At 52.2% G+C, this 18,009-nt stretch overlaps 1 protein-coding gene across 1 annotated transcript in view; it reads left to right on the top strand.

Annotated features, from left to right (window-relative positions):
- The first annotated feature begins 6,281 nt into the window (after positions 1–6,281).
- The window catches only part of TOLLIP (toll interacting protein), a 30,940-nt gene continuing 19,212 nt past the window's right edge, over positions 6,282–18,009 (top strand). Inside the window, exon 1 of the mRNA XM_044749885.2 lies at positions 6,282–6,504. Within this exon, the coding sequence (XP_044605820.1) occupies positions 6,472–6,504 (33 nt within the window). The 5' untranslated portion in view covers positions 6,282–6,471. The remainder of the gene's footprint in view (positions 6,505–18,009) is intronic.

Here is an 18,009-nt window from a genome sequence, read left to right as displayed (position 1 = left end):
AAAGATGGCCTAACTTGTTATTTTTAACCGGAATGGCTCTGTTCCTTTTTCGTGCCTGATTGCCTGGCTACAGTCTCCCTTCCAGTGTTGAATACAAGTTGTGAGCAAGACCATCCTTGCCTTGTTCCTAATCTTAGAGGAAATATTCAGTCCTTCACCATCAAGTATGACGTTAGCCGCGTGTTTTCTGTTGATACAGTTTATCAAATTGAGGGAGTTCCCTTCTCTTCCCAACTTGCAGAAAGTTAACACCTAGAATAGATTTTGGATTTTGTCTAATGCTTTTTCTGCCTCTCTTCAGACGGTCATCTGGTTTTCCTTTTTTAGTCTATTAACATACAAATTACATTGGATGGTGATTTTCAAATGTTAAACCACCCTTGCTTTCCTGAGATAAATGCTATGTTGTCATGATGTATTACCTTTTCGATATTCAATTTGCTAAAACTTTTGTTAAGAATTTTGTACTGAGGTTCTTGAGGAATGCTGGTCTGTAAAGTCTTTGTTTGGTTTTGGTGTTAAACATAACGCTGGCTGCATAGAATGACTCTGAAAATATTTCCTCTTCTTCTATTTTCTGGAAGAGGTGGTGTAGAATTGATGTTATTTCTTTCTCAAATATTTGTAGAAATTACCAGTGAAGCCCTTTAAGTCTGGAGTTTTCTTTGTGGAAAGGTTTTTAGCTTCTTTAATAGATAAAGGACTATTATTTTATCTAGCTGAAGTTGTTCATAACATTCCCTTTTAGTATCTGTAGATTCTGTAGCGATGCCTACTTTCTCACTCCTCCTGTTGGTGATTTGTGTTTTCTCCCTTTGTTTTCCTGATCAGGCTGCCCAGAGCTTTATCAATTGTACTGATCTTGTAAAAGAATGAGCTTTTGTTTTCAACAATTTTCTGTGTTTTCCTGTTTTCTATTTCACCGATTTCTTCAATGACCCGTGTTTTCTCCTTCCTTGGAATTTAATTTGCTCTTCCTTTTCTAGTCTAAAGATGACGGCAGATGTCAGTGACTCGAGGCCTTCCCTCTGTTCTCATGTAGGCACAGGGCCCTACCTGCTGCTTTGCTGCACCCCACAAAACACGATGTGTCGTGTTTTTATCTTCAGTTCAGAATGCAGCCTAATTGTCCTTTTGGTTTCTTTGACACATGGGTTATTTAGTTGTGTGTTATTTAGTTTCCAAATATTTTGGGGATTTTTCCAGATACCTTTATTATTGATTTGTTGGTCTTTATTTACCGATTTCTAATTTAATTCCATTTGGTCAGAGAACATACTTTGTATGATTTGAATCATTTTAGACTGTTTTCTGGCCCAGAATATGGTCTGTCTTGGTAAACGTTCAGTCGACGCTTAAAAAATGTGTGTCCTGCTGTTGTAGGGGATGGAGTTTTCCATAAATGCCTATCAGGTCAAGTGGTTTATGGCTCTTCCGTCTTTTATACCCTTCTAAGTCTCTAGATGTTCTATCGACTGCTGAGAGAAGGGTGTTGAAATCTCCAGCTACAGTTGTGTACTTGTCTGTTTCTCCTCACAGCTCTGTCAGTTTTGCTTTAAAACTGAAGCTCTAAAATAGATGTATAAACTTTCAGGGTCTTTCCGTGCTCTTGATACGTTTATCCCTGTGTCATTGTAAAGTGACCTCTTCATCCTGGTGACGTTAGGGCAAACCTTCTGATTATTCCACTCAGCGTCCTGTGGGCCACGTATCTTTTTACTCCGACTGGTGGGAATAGGAACTATTCCTGGCCCCGTGTGGGCTAGTGGTATTATTTCCGTAATTCTTTCAGGGGTTCTTTCCCCAGCCTGGGGCAGTGTTATCACTTCGTGGTGTTTACTGATCTGTGCTCAGCTGCAGACCCCAGCGGGAGCCCCTGCAGACACAGGTGCTCTTTCTCTGGGCAGCTCTCTCTTCTCTGGTACTCCGCCCTGCCAACCCTGCCCTCCCGGCCTCCTTGACCTCGCAGCAAAGTCTCAGCTCAGGGAGACCACTGGTCTTCGCCTTGGTCCCCTCCCCCTGCTCAGCAGCCTGGACAGTCTCTCCAGGCAGTAAGCAGAGGGAGTCCTAGGCTCACGTCATTCGTTTCCTGTCTCACAGGGACCGCTGACCTTCCTTCCCAGATGTCCAGTGTCTTGAAAACTGCTGCTTAATATATTTTGTGTGGATTCAAAAAACGTGTACAAGCTGTTCTACGAATGTCTACCTTATTGTTTCTCTCTGTTGCGTAGTATTCCACAGTGTATATCCATCACATTTTATTTATTCATTCCTCTAAAGATGAATAATTAGACTACCAACTTCTCCTATACAAACAACTGTGCAAGAAATGGCCTTGAAGGCATTCCCTTGTGGATCGGTGTGAGGATGTTTCCAGCGCATCTCTCAGGAGAGACTCACGGAGCACACGTAGTTTGTGAGCACGGCTGCATCAGCTCCCGGAAAGCCTGCACCAGCCTGCATCCCTGCCAGTGACACGAGCGCTTCCTGTTGCCTCGGTTCTCACCCAGACCTGGTATCCGTCCCTTCCTGGTTTTTACTGTTCCGATGGATGTAAAGTGGTGCCTCACTCCTGTTTTATTTCTCTTATTCTTAGTGAGTTCCAGTGCCCCTTCATATACTTGTCAAGTGTCTGGGCTTCCCTTCTTTGAAGTGCCAATTTTTAACATCTGTTCATTTCTCTGGTCTCCTTTTCCCTTGTGACTTACGGGAGGTATTTACATACTGAAGATATTAATTGCTTGTTGGTGTTCATCTGTCTGTTATCCTTATCTACAATGCAGACAACAAAGGCATGGACTCCATAGTATTGTTGAGTAAATTAAATGAGATAATACATATAAAGCACTTAGAATAATACCTGGCACAAATTAAGCACTCAGAAATGTTATTTTATTATTTTCATTGCTCAAGAATCCCACCTAAAGATGTGCAGAAAACCCATCTGGGGCTTTTGGTACATTAGGTTGTTCCACGAATGCCGAGACCCACATGAGCCATTACAAGTTGGAACCTGGACATAGAAAGCCCCAAGAGAGTGGACCCCCATGACAATGTGGAAATGGACTGGAAGCAATGATGATCCCACAAGTAGATGACACACTCAGGTGACAGCCAGGTTCGGGGCCCTGGAAGTTGTCATCAGACCTCCGAGAGATGTAAGCAATTAGTTGTAGCAACCAATGTTTAAGCTAGAACTCCCTTTACAGTCTGCATTTAAGACAGAAATACATTTGACTGGACCCATAGCCTCCTGCATCATCCCTTCTATAATTCTCCTGCCAAAGATGTCTTCTCTGTCCACCTCCACGGCCACACTGATATACTCCTTAAAGCCCCGTGAAGACGGCACACTGTTACACCTCTGATGGTTCCTAACACCCCACTCTAGGTTTGAAACCCCCTTTTCTAGCCCACTGACTCTCATTTTTCCTACCCATCGGCTCCCTCTGCCTTTCTCAGGGATCTCCAGTCAGTGCCCAACTGTCAGTTTGTCTTGGTCTGCTGAGCACTCTTTCATGTTTAGCTCCTGTCATCACACATGTTCTCTCCCAACACCTCAACTCCTGATCAGATCTTCCCAGCTGGACCAGAGCAGAAGTGACAGCTTTTCCTGATTCTATCCTTTCTAAACACGACATAGGTATTGCATTCATCAAATGTTTATTGGAGCAATTCCATCAGGAATTGCTTTTTGTTTGGCACAAAGTAGGGGTTCGATTTAAGTTTTTTCGTAAGTACATAAGCCAATTGTTTTAGCACATTTATTGAAAAATATTTCCTTTCAACTGCTCAGCAGTGTCAGTGCTCCCATAGATCAAAGTGGCACATTTTGCTCTATTGGTGAATTTGTCTATCCCCATATCAATATTACAGTCTCCATTTCTATAGTTTGATGACACATTTTGATATCTTCCAGGACTGTTCCCTTCTGTCTCCTTCTCCTTGTCCTTTTTCTAGAATGTTTTGGCAATTATTCAGCCTTTGTTCTTCCATATACATTTTAGAATCAGCTTGTTAAATTTCTTTAAAAAACCCTTTTGGGATTTTAATGAGAATTTCTTTTGTAGGGCAATTTGGGGGAGAATAGACATAATTCTGATGCCGAGCCTTCCAATCCCTGAATATGGTATATGGTTCTCAATTTATCTGTGCTTTCTTTAATGCCTTCCAATGAAGTTTATGTTGTTTCCTTCACACTTTTGCTCACGTTTAAGAAGCTTGATTTCTTTGCCCCTTCTGTTCTTTTGTTGCTCTTTCCAATGGTATTTTACAAAACCGCATCTCTAGTTATTGTGGCCATTTAGGTGCCAGTGTCCTATAGTCTCATTTGCCCTCCTAGATCCTCTCCACCTTTCTCTGCCTCTCTTTGTGCCCCAGGAAGTGGACCTCTACAGACTGCATCATCTGGTTGGGTCAAGGAGGGACACCTGCGGGGGGCTGGGGGCAGGAGGACAGAGTAGTTATTTCCCCAGACCCCTCCCCCAGGCCTCCAGCAGGAAGTGGCTTCATTCCTTCCCATATGCCAGCCACGCCTTTTCCCTGGCTACTGCTGCCTCCCTTTGTCCTTTCAAGGCCAGCAGCTTCCTGGAGCTAAAAACCCCTTGGTGTTTCACCATGCCTTGCTCCTTCTCTTAACTCTGCCCTTCCTTTGTAAACAGTCCATTTATTAAAATCCTTCCAATTATCTTCCTGAGCATACCATCTGTTTCTTGCTGGGACCCTGACTGATACAGTAATTGCCACCAGAAGTGGCCACCAAAAACAGACTCTCAAAATGGGATTCTAGGATTGGGTTGCTCATATATGTGATGAGCATGTAGATAAAATCCTTGCCAGGGGAAAGTGGAGCACTGGGAACCTGTGTCATGCAGTGGCACCCCAACTCCTCAGATCAATGGTGGCATAGGATGAGTGCAAGTGGAGGACAAATAGTGGTGGTGAAGTGGCTGAGGCCCAGCTGCTATGGCAGATATGGTGATCACAAAGATTATGCAGTGGGCTGGCTACTTCCGATGGCTCTGGAAAGTGTACAAAAGCAAGAGGACAATTCAAGTCTTGGGTGTGTCAGTGCCCTCCGGGCAGACCACCGGGAGCACACCTATAACTCAACAAGTTGGAATTATTACTCATTGCAGCAAAAGAGAACACACCATGGGGATGCAAAGAGTGACTTAGAAGGTATTAGAAAGGACTCATAGGATTTGGGTTTTTATACGTGATTATGGGGAAGGTTTAAGGAAGCAGGGTTCTGCTCCGGACTGGATGCTGTCAAGAAGTGGGGCTAATTCTATGATTAGGCTTCTTAATTCTTATCTAGAAGGAGAGAAGACTAGGGCAGGAGTAAGCGGATCAGCCAGGATAGGGAGGTGTTCGTCTTCGGGCTTGGATGGTGTCCGTGCTTTGTCCGTGTTCACACATGATTACAGCGTCGTTGTGGTTTTGTACTAACGGCCACTTGTCTGATCTTGTGGAACTGATTATGCTCAACAGAACACCAGGCCCAGCGAAAGGAGGCCTTTCCCACCTCCCTCTCTGATAGAAAACAAGGAAGCCTCTGCGGAGACTTTAAAGGAAATCCTCATCTCCCGCAGCTGGAGGGCAGATCCGGCTGGGGCGCTCAGCAGAGAAGGGGAAGTGAAATGATGCTGGAGGAAGGAAGCCAGGATTATCAGTTTAGGCCTCATCCCAGACACACGGAGAAGCAGCAGCCCTACTTCTGCTCCTGCCGGCAACTCCCCTCAGAAGCACGGTCGCTGGATCACGCTCCCGTTCCGCCCAGGCGCGAACCCCGCGAGCTGATGCGCCCGTGGAGACGCGGCGGCGGAGGGCGCCCGGTCTCCCCGGAGCTCGCTGGGGCTGCGTCTCCCCGAAAACTGCAGCGCCACGCGCCCTGACGCCTAGTTTCTGGAACTTAAATATAAACGCGGCTCCCGCGAGAGGGTCTGGGGCAACCCAGGGCTGGGGTGCCATGTGGCCCGGGAAGGAGCCACATCCACCCTCGTGGCGCCGCCGTCCCCGCCCGCTCGGGACTCCGGCAGGGGCACCTCCTGCCGACACGTGCGCCACTCCGCCCTGTGCCCTCGGCGGCCGAGGCTCCTGCGTTCAGGAGCCGGGCGTCGCCGCCCTGTGTCTGCGGACCGCGCCGCCGGCCGGTGACGCACTCCAACCCACGCCCCAGCCCCGGGCGCGGGCCGGCAGCGGGCATGCGCAGACGGCCAGCTCGGGAGCCATTTCGCGGGGCCGCGGCTCGGGGCTAGCGACTGCGCAGGCGCCTGCCGGGAGCGCGCGTGCGTTCGTGCGGCGCCGGAAGGGGCGAGCGGGTGGCGCCTGCGCAGTGGGCGGTGCGGGGGCGGGGCCGGCGTCAGCTGACTGTGGCGGCGGCGGCCTCGCGGGGACAACCGTCAGCGTCGCGGGCTCGGCGCGGAGGGTCGCGGGTGCGGCAACTCTCGACGGGGCCGGCGCAGCGCCATGGCGACCACCGTCAGCACGCAGCGCGGCCCGGTGAGCTCCGGGTGGGCGGCGACCTGCGGGGGTGGCCGGGCCCCTTCCTCAGGGCGGCGGGCGGCGGCCGGGCTCGCGGCCTCCGGGGCGCACCGGGAGGCCGACGGCGGGCGGGGGGCGAGCGAGGGCAGGCGGCCGGGCGGGGGTCGGTCACCGGATGGAGGAGCTCCCTGCAGGGTGGGGCCCCGTTAGAGGAGGTCCCCGCTTCCCGGACGGTTCCCAGATGGAGGAGCCTCCCCCCGGGTGGGTCCCCGTTAGAGGAGGTCCCGGATGGAGGAGCCCCCCCCCGTAGGGTGGGTCCCCGTTAGAGGAGGTCCCCGGATGGAGGAGCCCCCCGCAGGGTGGGTCCCAGTTAGAGGAGGTCCCCGCATGGACGAGACCCCCCCACGGTGGGTTCCCGTTAGAGGAGGTCCCCGGTCCCCGCATGGCGGAGGCCCCCTGCGCCCAGCCTGTTCCCCTGCGGAGGAGGACCCTGAACCCCGACGGTCCCCTGGATAGACGAGGGCCAGTCGGCCTCCTTCCCCGGGCAGAGTGAGGCCCGCAGGCCCAGCTGTGTCCCCGGTCAGCGGCCGCTGCTCAAACCATCAGCGTTCTCATCTGCACATGAGAGGGTGGGAGCCGAGCCCTTGGGAGAGCCCTCCGACCCCCAGTTCTCTGATCCGGGCCCCCATGGCTCCGTGCTGACGGTGCCTGGCGGGAGGGTGGGTGTGGACGGCTGCGCAGGCTCCCGGGAGCGGCCCGCAGCGGCTGGTGCGGACCGGGGTTGGGAGGCTTGTCACGAGCGGTGAGGTCTCTATCGGCAGAGGCTCTAAACGTGCAGCAGAGGAACCTCGGGTCTTTTTGGGTAGGGACAGAGGTCCCTCTGAGGGGGCGCCTCTGTCCTCGCTCAGGAGGCCCGGTTCCCAGCGCTCCTCTGCCTCCAGACCGGGTGTTGACCATCCCGTGTCCCTCCGGCTCAGGGGAGAATCCTGGCCCAGAACGTTTGTCCTTTCTCGGGGTGTGAAGGGAAGTCCCAGGTTGGTGAGAGGCCCTCGGGCCAGACACTCTTCCTGAGGGCTCTGACTTGGACCCGATCCCTGCTTCTTGTCAGGCTGGGTGTGGAAGCGTTCAGAGTCCTGGAGAGAGTCCCCGTCTCTCTGTCCCCGCTCGGCCACGGGGATGACAGCAGGGACTGCCAGCAGCGTCTTGTCCTGCATGGCAGGCCGGTCGGGGAAACTAGGGGGCCGAGTGCACGGCTCCCTCCTCTGTCCCCCGGGGAGCAGGGGCCTAGCAGTCAGGCAGCCCAGCCCGGGCAGGCCTGTCATGTGTCCTCAGCCTCCCGGGAACCTGGTGCCCAGGTCTGGGACCTCCCTGGTGGCATGGGACTCCTCCTGGTGGCTCAGTAAACACTTGAGGTGGGACTTGGTGTCTGCAGGACCGGCGTGCTCAGTCCAGGTCAGCGCGTCCCATCCTCAGGGAGACCTTGGCCTCCGTGACGGCAGAAAGCTAGGGCCGCGTGTGCTCGTGGTGATGGGGACGGAGTGGAACGTCAGAGAGAGTCGCACGGGGCCCTGTGCTGTCAGGGTGCTGACGGCGTATCTGACCGAGCATGGGTCCAGGGTTTCCGGCGGGTTCTGTTGTAGTGCCCATGTGGCCCATGTCTGTGTGTTGATGTGCAGCACATGTGGGCCAGCAGGGGTTCCAGGGGCACCTCCATGATCTGTGCATGTGCAGTAACGTTGGGTCTGGGCCAGAGCTGCTGGGGGCTCCAGGAAGGTGTCCTCAGTGGCCGGGGTCTTGAGTGTCCCTGGAGGTCGTGTGATTTTCTCATTCATCCATTGTGACTGGTGGCGATACTGGGACAGCCGCGGTACTGAGAACGACCAGGTTTAGAGCCTGCTGTCGGCCTTTTACAGGTGGTACAGGAAAGAGCACCCAACCAGACAGATGAGCCATGTGGTGATGGCCACACCCAGATCTGTGGGTCTTAACTCAAGAGTTGGGTGTAACGGTGGCCTCCCGTAGGCTGGGGTTGGGGTGAGTAAGGTTCTTGGAGGGAGGAGCAGGAGTTGTGGGGTAGGCGGGAGAGGGGAGCACTGAAAGCAGAACCGGCTGGTCTGGGAGGTGGAGAGGAGGAGGCCTGCTGATGATCTGGGGTGTGGCGGGCTCTGAAAGACTGGAAAAGGTGCTGAGTGGCAGTGCCTGTGTCAGGGTGGGAGGGAGCCGCCAGCGTGCCAGGGTGCTGTTCCAGATGGGTAGCCCTGGAGTTTTATCTGCTCACAATGTGAATTGTGTTTTAAACGTTTTTGCCTGGCACACATTCTTTGGTTCCCACCCCTCCCACCTGGCTTGCTCCCCTCTGGTTAACGAGTGCTTGTAAGGGCCTTTGTGCCAGGCATTAGCGTCTGGAAGAGCTCTTCCTTTAGCAGTTGTTGGAGTCTGATGGAGGAGCTCTGTCCTTTAGCAGTCGTTGGGGTCCAGTGGAGGAGTTCTTTCTCTAGCCAGGGGTGCTTTGGCTTGCTCTTGATTGAGCCCCACTTTCCTTTGTGTGCTTGGTGCAGGGAGGTACAGGGATAAACAGGGCGCTAGGCTGGTAAACAGGAAGAAGCTGCGATTCCAGCTAGTGCTGGTGAAGGTGGCATTTGGCAAGTGCTCACTGTGCTAGGTCCTGGCGAGCAGACTCCTGTGTCAGCCCCCTGCCGTCCGTTGGGCCCATCCCTGTCCGCATAGGTTGGGGTTCAGCTGGGGCGCCTGGACTCATGCTTGCTCAGGTGACACTGAAGTCTGACCATTGTCCCCCGCTGGTAATAAATCAGTGGCAGGCAGAGCTCTTGGGAATGTGGAGGAGGAAGGGCAATCTGACGGGGCTGGGGAGGTTCCTTTGTCCTTGAGTAGGGAGTCTGAGGGGTTCGGCGAGGTGGGCGTGATGAGGAAAAGTGCAAAACTAGTACTTTGACTCCATTGCCTCCATTTGCTCTTTCCTTTCTGCAGAGCAAATACGCTTCTTTGCTTAAATTTCAGGAGACTAGTCTTTACTCCTGCAGGATGGTTTTTTCCTGCATAGCCACTGAGGGATGCCCCAACCCTATGGTGTATTTGCTCCACTTTTAACAACGCTAGTGTTTTTGTAATGACGGCACTTTTCTATCTAGTGTTTCTGTTCAGTCCACAAAGTACTAAAGGCCCCCAGTGGGCACCTGTGAGGAGTAACTGTGTGGGGCCTCCTCCCTCGCGTTGGAGCTTGGGGAGGTTTGCAGGGCGCGCTGCTTTAAACCACAGTGGCGCCTGGCAGCTTGAGGGGACAGCAGTCAAGTCTTCGTGAAGGGCAGCTTCAACTTTTTTGGCAAACTTGTTTCACAGATGTTCTGCTGAGACCAGGCTGATGGGGGCCCAGACTGTTAGGGGCCTCGGCTGATGGGGCCCCCAGGCTGATGGGGTGGGTCCAGGCTGATGGGGGCGTCCAGGCTGATGGGGCGTCCAGGCTGATGGGGCGGGTCCAGGCTAATGGGGGCGTCCAGGCTGATGGGGCGCCCAGGCTGATGGGGTGGGTCCAGGCTGATGGGGGCGTCCAGGCTAATGGGGCATCCAGGCTGATGGGACGCCCAGGCTGATGGGGTGGGTCCAGGCTGATGGGGGCGTCCAGGCTGATGGGGGGGGTCCAGGCTGATGGGGGGGTCCAGGTTGGTGGGGGTTCCAGGTTGGTGGGGGGTCCAGGCTGGTGTGGGACCCAGGTTGGTGGGGGTCCAGGCTGATGGGGGGGTCTGGGCTGGTGGGAGTCCAGGCTGATGAGTGGTTCAGTCTGGTGGGGGCCCAGGCTGATCGGTGGTTGAGGCTGGTGGAGGGATCCATGCTGATGGGGGTGTCCAGGCTGATGTGGGGTCCAGGCTGATGTGGGCCTGGGCTGGTAATGACCACTTGTCCTGCTTTTGAAGATGCTGGTTGATCTGTGAGTTTGGATGCAGTCAGCATGGCCCTGCCTTTTTATGCTGCGTTTTCCCTCTTGAGACCTGTGGGTGATTTGTGGGTGGTGCCTGGTGGCCCGTGACTGTCCAGATCCTCTTCAACCTTGCACTTGTTGGTAATTGTTACTGGACCAGCGACTTCATTAGGGTTGGCAAAGGGTGATGTTTGTATGTTATTACTTGTTCTCCATTTATTAACTCAGACTATTCGTAAAGATGAGCTTTCTTGGGGCCAGCCCGGTGGCGCAGCGGTTAAGTTCTCACGTTCCGCTTCAGCAGCCTGGGGTTTGCCAGTTCAGATCCCGGGTGTGGACATGGCACCGCTTGGAAAGCCGTGCTGTCATGGGCGTCCCCCATATAAAGTGGAGGAAGATGGGCATGGATGTTAGCTCAGGGCCAGTCTTCCTCAGCACAGAGAGGAGGATTGGCAGCAGATGTTAGCTTAGAGCTAATCTTCCTCAAAAAAAAAAAAAAAGATGAGCTTTCTCCACAACCAGAGCTATCGACTGTCCTGAAATACAGTTTGTACAGGAAAGGCAAGATGAACTCTTAGTTCTTTTTAATTTCTGATATTCAGAGGAAGGAGTTGGTTTTTTTTTTAGGCCTGTGTTTGGCGTTCTGTTTTCTGAAACTGTTGAGAGCCCTTGGGTTTCGTACGTTTGCTGTCAGCGTCCCTGGAACTTACTCCTTCTTGCTCAAGTGGACGGGTTGCCCTGCAAGCCCCTTCCCGCTGGCCCTGGTCCTGAGTGAGCCGTGAGCACATCCCGCCAGCTGGGGGTAGTCCTGTTTCTCTGGCTCCTGTGAACGTTTGCCCTGGATTCTCTGAAGCTGAGTTGTCAGTGTGTCCAAGTTTAGAATTGCTGCCTCTCCCTGATGGTCGGCCCCTTTAGACCTCGCCGCCTCGCCCAGAACCTTTCTTATCTGGCTGATGCTGGGGTGGCTACGCCTGCTTTCTTTTAGGGAGTGTTAACCTGTTGCAGATTTTTTTCATTCTTTGACTACATTTTTCTGAACACTTATGTTTAAGAGTGGTCTGTTGTCAGCAGAATAGGACTGGATGTTTAAAATGTCACATCTGAGAAGTCTTTGTCTTTTAACTGCAACATATTAAATAGTTCTATATATAGTCGCACTTTTTTTTTTTTTTTTAACGTTTGCTCTTGTGCTTTTATTTGTCCTGTTTTTCTTTTTCTCTCCTTGCCTTCTTTTAGATTGACTAAATATAGGTCTTTTAACTAAATTTTTTGTTCTCTACTGGTTTGGAAAATGCATATTGCATTTCTGTTCTCGTGGTGGTTATCCTAGAAGTGTGAACACAGGCTTCTCAGGATCTAAGGTCAGTCCTTGTGTTTGCCATCCTCCCCAGCAGCACGCCACCCCACGTGACCTCCTCCCAGCCCTGTGCTGTTGTCATGTGCAGTGGCTCCTTCCTTTTCCCCTGCGGCCTTGCATCTCCAACCTTCCATTTGGGATCACTTTGCTTTTGCTTCCAGTTCATCCTTTAGAACTTCCTTTGGTGACAAACTCTCAGCTTTTGTTTATGAGTGCCTTTTCTCTAATTCGTGAATGATGTTTTGCTCTGTTTGGAGTTCCGGGCGACAGTTGGGCGACAGTTGTCTTCTCAGTCTGTGAAGGTCTTATCCTGCTGTCTTGAGGAGTTGCTGGTTGACGTCCTTCCCCTCCCCTGTCCGTGTCCCTCCATGCATTCAGCCCCCTTCTGGCCCCTTCAGGTTCCTCTGTCAGCGGCTGGGAAATCTGGGGCAGTCTGTCTGAATTATTTGAGTGACAGCTCTTTCACTTTGGGCCTCTTGTTAGCATCTCTGTGCCTCAGTGTTCTTCCACATAAACCTTTCTCATGCGGTTCCAGTGAGGATGGACAGTCCATGTGTGTGAAGTGTTTTCCCCAGGCCTGGCCTTTCGGGTGTCCCTGAATGTGGGAGCTTCTAGGTCCCCAGGAGTTATTTTTTGTTTCTCAAAAACCTTGGCTCTTCCTCCTGGTTGTCCCTGCTTGGAGTTCTGTATGTACCATTTACTATCTCATACCTCCTACCATTTCCTTTTGCTTCAACACCAGCTGGACCATTGGGGGAGCTGGTTGTGCGGGGCTGTGGGCCCAGGAGGGGCAGCTGCATTGGCTGAGGACAGGAGGCCACCTGCACTTTGAGGGACCATGGGAGGTGACTGCAGGTGGCGGGAGGGTGCTCCAGGCAGGGGCCATGGCTGCAGCTTGTCTTAGGTATTCGAGAAGTCCCCCAGGGGAGCTCTAGGACCCTCTAGGACTGTGCCCAGGTCACAGGTGACAGCAGCCCCTCCCTGCTCTGAGGTCACTGCCTTCACTTGGTTTCCTTCCTCCTGCTGCTTCTCTCTTCTGTCTGTCCTCAAGCTCTTGGGGATCTCAGCTGGGGTGTCAGCTGGTATCCAGGCTTCAGGCCTCTGACATGACATGATAGTGACTCCCAGACTCTTCCCAGGCCTCCTTCCTGAACTCTGGATCCGTTGGCCTGCTGCTCGTTGCTGTCTTCCTAGAACATTCCAGACATCGCAGACAGAAAGCCCCTTCCTTCTCTCAGACCCCTCCACTGCCTTTTCCCATCCATTTGGTGGCAACTTCATCCTTCGAATTGCTCAGACCAAAACCCTCAGATGACCAAGTCTCCTCGATCCCTCAGGAAGTCCTGTGGCTCTGCCTTCAAAGCAGACCAGAATCTGATTCTTTCTCAGCCTCTGCACCGCCCACATACTGTCACGCTCACTCCACTGTCCACCTGCTGTTACCCCCTGCAGGCAGAGTCAGATGTGAGGCGTAGCACGTGCCGGCTCCCCACCTGCCCTGGCTCCTCTCATGCCCCAGGTCCTCACCTGCCCTGGGCTCCTCTCCTGCCCCAGGCTCCTCACCTGTGCCAGGTCCTCACCTGCCCCGAGCTCCTCACCTGCCCTAAGTTCCTCACCTGCCCTGGGCTCCTCACCTGCCCCATGTCCTCACCTGCCCCAAGTTCCTCTCCTGCCCTGGGCTCCTCATCTGCCACGGGCTCCTCACCTGGCCCAGGTTCCTTACTTACCCCTAGCTCTTCACCTGCCCCCAGCACCTCACCTGCCCCAGGCTCCTCACCTGCCCCACAATCCTCACCTGCCCCACATGTTGAGTGTGGGCTGCGGCTGACAGGTCGCGCTGAGTGCAGGTCAGCACTCAGTCTCTTGGACCATGTGGCTTCCCTTCTTCACAGTGTGCTGGGGGTTGTGGGCCGCTGTGCAGTGAGAATTCAGCCAGACAGCCAGGCCAGCCGTCAGAGCCACCTTGGTGTCACCGAGTCTCATGTGATCTGCCCACTGCCCACCATCTTCGGTCCCAGCCTGCATGTCCCTTCCCACCCCTTGTGTGGTCATTTCGTGGACAGACCAGTTCTCCTGGGCCAGACTTTGGGGCACACTGAGCCTTGGCCCTGAGTAAATCTTGTGGCCAGTGTCCCCTGCAGGGCCTACGAGCAGGGCAGGTCCAGACTCGTGGGGAGGCCTCTGGGGCTCAGCCCTGTCCAGGCCCAGCAGAGGCCATCCCTGGTGTTGTGGGGCTTCCCCCGGGGATCTTGACTGCACCGCACACCTGCAGGCTGCACCTCTCTCCACAAGTGTTTGACTGCGTGGGAGTTTTTGTTTTTGTTTTGTTGCCTCCTCTGTCCCTTCTGTCCCAGCTCTCACTACTGTGGGTGCAGCTGTGAGCGTCCTGTGGAATTGAAGCCCCCAGGTTAGCTCTGGATCCAGGGTGTGAGGGCACAGGCGGCCTCCTCGGACTTCGTTGTGGGGGCTCCAGAGCCCGTAGCACGCACACTGCTCACGGGGTGGTTCTGGCCCCAGAGGGCGAAAGTTGGTTCTCGGAAGAGCCACAATAAATGGTTTCACAGTGGCCTGTGTCCCTCCAAAGCTCGGCTCCACTGGCACTCTTGTTCCTCGGAGCTCCCTTGCTCCCGCGGGGTTTCTTCGGCAGCCTGTTCCATTGAGTTCAGGGAAGATACTGACACAAAAATGGGGTGCAGATGTATGGTTGAGAGATGCCTGCAGTGGGGCTTCCTCCCGGTGCCGGTGGACCAGCGCTGGGGCCCCCGACCGCCTCGCTCCACGTCCGTGTGTTTGATCCTCAGCTCTTGTGTGTGCACCTCGTGCTTGGAGGATCGGAAAACAACCATTTGCATTTTGTTTTTTATTTCCACAAAAGTTACTCAGCCCATCACTAACTATGTCAAAGTGCTGAAAAGAACATCTAGCAGTTAAGGTTTTTTCTCATATCAAGCAAAGTTAAAAGTTAAGTTTACCAAAAATATTTTTTAAGAAATTAATTTTTTCAGATGTTTTGCTTTTGTTGGGAAAGTGACGGTTGAATGAGTTTTTGAATTTTCGATTGCATTGTTATTTTATAGATTGCTAATTGTGTAATCAGATACATTATAATTTATAAGTGAAAAGTTACATTAAAAGTCATTCAAAAACGCAGTTACAAAGTTGTGTTAATAGCTTGTTAGTTTTTAATCTAACTTTTAACTTGAAAGTTCTATTTGGTTGTCCCTCACCCTGCAGTAACTAAAGAGAAGGCCTCCTGCTCACCCTCCTTATGCAGAGAGCACGAGTAGACTCCAGGACAGGGGCACAGATACGGTGTATCTGCGGCCCTGCACTTGCACTGGCGGCAATGAGGCAAGATAGTTTACAAGTGCTCCTGGAGGGACAGTGATGCCAGACAGGCCGAGAGATCCACAGCCCTAGGCTGGTACATTGCTGCTGCTGCTTGTGACCTTGGGCTTGGTGGCGGGAGGTTGCCCTGCAGGCAGGAGAGGCTGCTCTGGGCCCAGCCTCCGCACCTCAGTGGCCCCTGTGGGCAGGCCTTGTGGGTGGGAAGTGCTGCCTCCCTCATCCTTGGTTCTTCCCGTCGGGCTCACACTGTGTGGTGTTCACAGGTGTGCTTGTAGCTTAGATAGTGAGCGCACACATTACGTGGTAAAAAACTAGTTAAACTCTGTTTCTGTGCCAAAATTAACATTTGGAATTGGAAAGAGTGTTTATTCTGAATAGAACCAGATCTTGCAAATCTTTTGTTTCTTGCACAAGTGCGCTGCAGTGGACTAGAGCCCTGGGAGGGAGGAGGTGTCAGTAATCGCCTTCTTGTGATGCTCTCTGAGTGTCCACAGGCTAGAAAAAGCACTGATTTTAAGAAGTACGAAATTATGTTTTTGAAAATACATTTAAAAGAGACTAATATTTATGAAAGTTGCTTTTAGTTTTAAGAGAAGTCAAAACCCAGAGAGTTCATGGAATGAAAGTTCTACTTTTATTGTAAAAGTAATTCATGTACACAATTAAAAAAATTGCTTTTGAACATTTCTAGGAGGATATGAAAATATAAATAAGTTAAACTGTATCCCCCATCTCCTCCCCTTCTCTCTCCCTGCCGAGTTCCACTCCTGAGTATTAATTTCTTAGGCTTTATTTTTAGACATAAAACCTCCTTTGTGATTTTTGCACAGTGGTCGTTCTGTGCCCCTCCTCCAGGTGCCCATAAGGGCTCGTGTGAGCAGGCACAGGGGCAGCTCCCTCTTCAGGGCTGCGTGGGTCTCCGTTGTGGCCGTCCCTGGGCCTCGTGGTGAGTGCTCCTTCTCCTCATGCCCTGGCTCTGCCAGCAGTGAGGCAGCAAGCATCCTTGTGAGCACCTTTACAGGGTTATTCCTAGGAGTGGACTCATGGGTCTTAACACAGGGATTTAAAGTTACTTGTTAGTATTGGACTCAATATACTCATCTTGTGAATGTAAGCCAAATTATATTTAAAAATTGGATCCATTATTTATCTACTGTCAAGATTGTTCTCTTTGATCCCAAGTCTTTGAGCCAGGATCAAGCATGTGTTTTGATATGACCATTCAAACATTTCCTCCATCATAATGTGGCAAAAATAAATTTTAGGGTGACCACTGAATTTTTAACTTCCATAGAGAATACGTATTTACTGATGGCGTTTTCTAGTCAGGTCACTGAAGCGATGGGGTTCCCGCTGGCACCTGGCTCATCTGTAACGTGTGACACGTGAACTGCCTTTATTAACAGGAGTGGCTCTTCAAGGTGGGGGAGCTCCTTGTTTGGACACCTTCTGTCTTCGTGGGACTGTCATGCATCACGTGGCACATTTGTTACACTGGGAAGCTGACTTTGGTAGCCGACTGGGAACTCGAGATTTTATTCGAATGTCCCAGTTTCCTGTTAATGTCCCAGGGTCCCACCTAGGCCCACGTGGCAGTCAGCTGTTGCGTTTCCTTAGTTGCCTGCATGCTGGGACCGTCTCTCAGAGAGAGTCCTTATTTTGGGGGACCTTGACAGCATGAGGACTGCTGGTGACCGATTTTGTAGACTGTCCTTCAGTTGGAAGAAGACCACACGGGTGAGGGTCCTTCTCATCACATCATCTCGGGAACCTGCCGTCTCCCTGACCTGTCGCTGCAGGTGTTGACCTGGACCACCTGGCTGAGGTCGTGTTGGCCAGGTGTCTCCACTTTTTTCCCCTTCACATATTCTGTTTGCACTGTTAATTTAGTAAATCCTTATTTCTTATTTACAGTTAAACTTTTGTTTAACTAGTCTGTAGTTGTTTAACTAACTATACTTAAACTAAGTCATTTGGCCTTTTGATATAATTTTATCTTCCCCCATTAAGAAGCAATCGCAGGGCCAGCCTGGTGGCACAGCGGTTAAGTTCGCACGTTCCACTTTGGCGGCACGGGGTTCACTGGTTCGGATCCCAGGTGCGGACATGGCACCACTTGGCAAGGCATGCTGTGGCAGGCGTCTCACATATAAAGTAGAGGAAGATGGGCACGGATGTTAGCTCAGGGCCAGTCTTCCTCAGCAAAAAGAGGAGGACTGGCAGTGCATGTTAGCTCAGGGCTAATCTTCCTCAAGAAAAGGGAAGAAGCAGTCGCATTCTCTTCGATGAAAGCCTGGAAGAGTACAGTAAAAAGAAACATGACACCTGTAACTCCTGGTCTCACGATAGGGGCAGACAGGAGATAGAAACAGTGAAGGAGAGAGGGAGGCCTCTCCTGACTCACCACTGTCACTGGCATGTGTCTGGCTGTCTCCAGTGTATCCACTCAAGGGCATAGCCTGTTCCCTGCTGGCTCCTCTGAACTGAGGCTGTGGCCTATGCTGGGCAGTTATTTCTCAGAATAAATGAGAATTTGGTCTGTGCACTAATCCTTTGAACTTGGTTAAAAATGAGTCTGTTTCTGCAAGATAATGTCTTCATGGTGAGTGTACAAAGCTAGTGATGGAGACTGCGGTGCAAGGCTGTGGGCAGTTGGCAAGGAAGCATCCACGTCCTGTGTTGGCTGGGAGGGGTTCTGGGTGTGCGTGCGTTTGGGAGGTGGGTGAAGGAACCGACAGGTACTGGCGACTGGCGTCTGTCTCACAGCAGTGACGCCTGGGCTTTAGCCCTCCAGAGTGTGTGCAGCCTGCAGGGTGTCACCATGGGGACTTCTCTTCAGGGCCAGCCCTGGGACCTGCTGGTAACCTATGCAACATACCTGGGG

The sequence above is a fragment of the Equus asinus genome, chromosome 17 (genome assembly GCF_041296235.1).
Source record: "Equus asinus isolate D_3611 breed Donkey chromosome 17, EquAss-T2T_v2, whole genome shotgun sequence".
Classification (NCBI taxonomy): domain Eukaryota; kingdom Metazoa; phylum Chordata; class Mammalia; order Perissodactyla; family Equidae; genus Equus; species Equus asinus.
The sequence above is the reverse complement of the archived record's forward strand: the minus strand, read 5'-3'. Positions and strand labels throughout refer to the sequence as shown.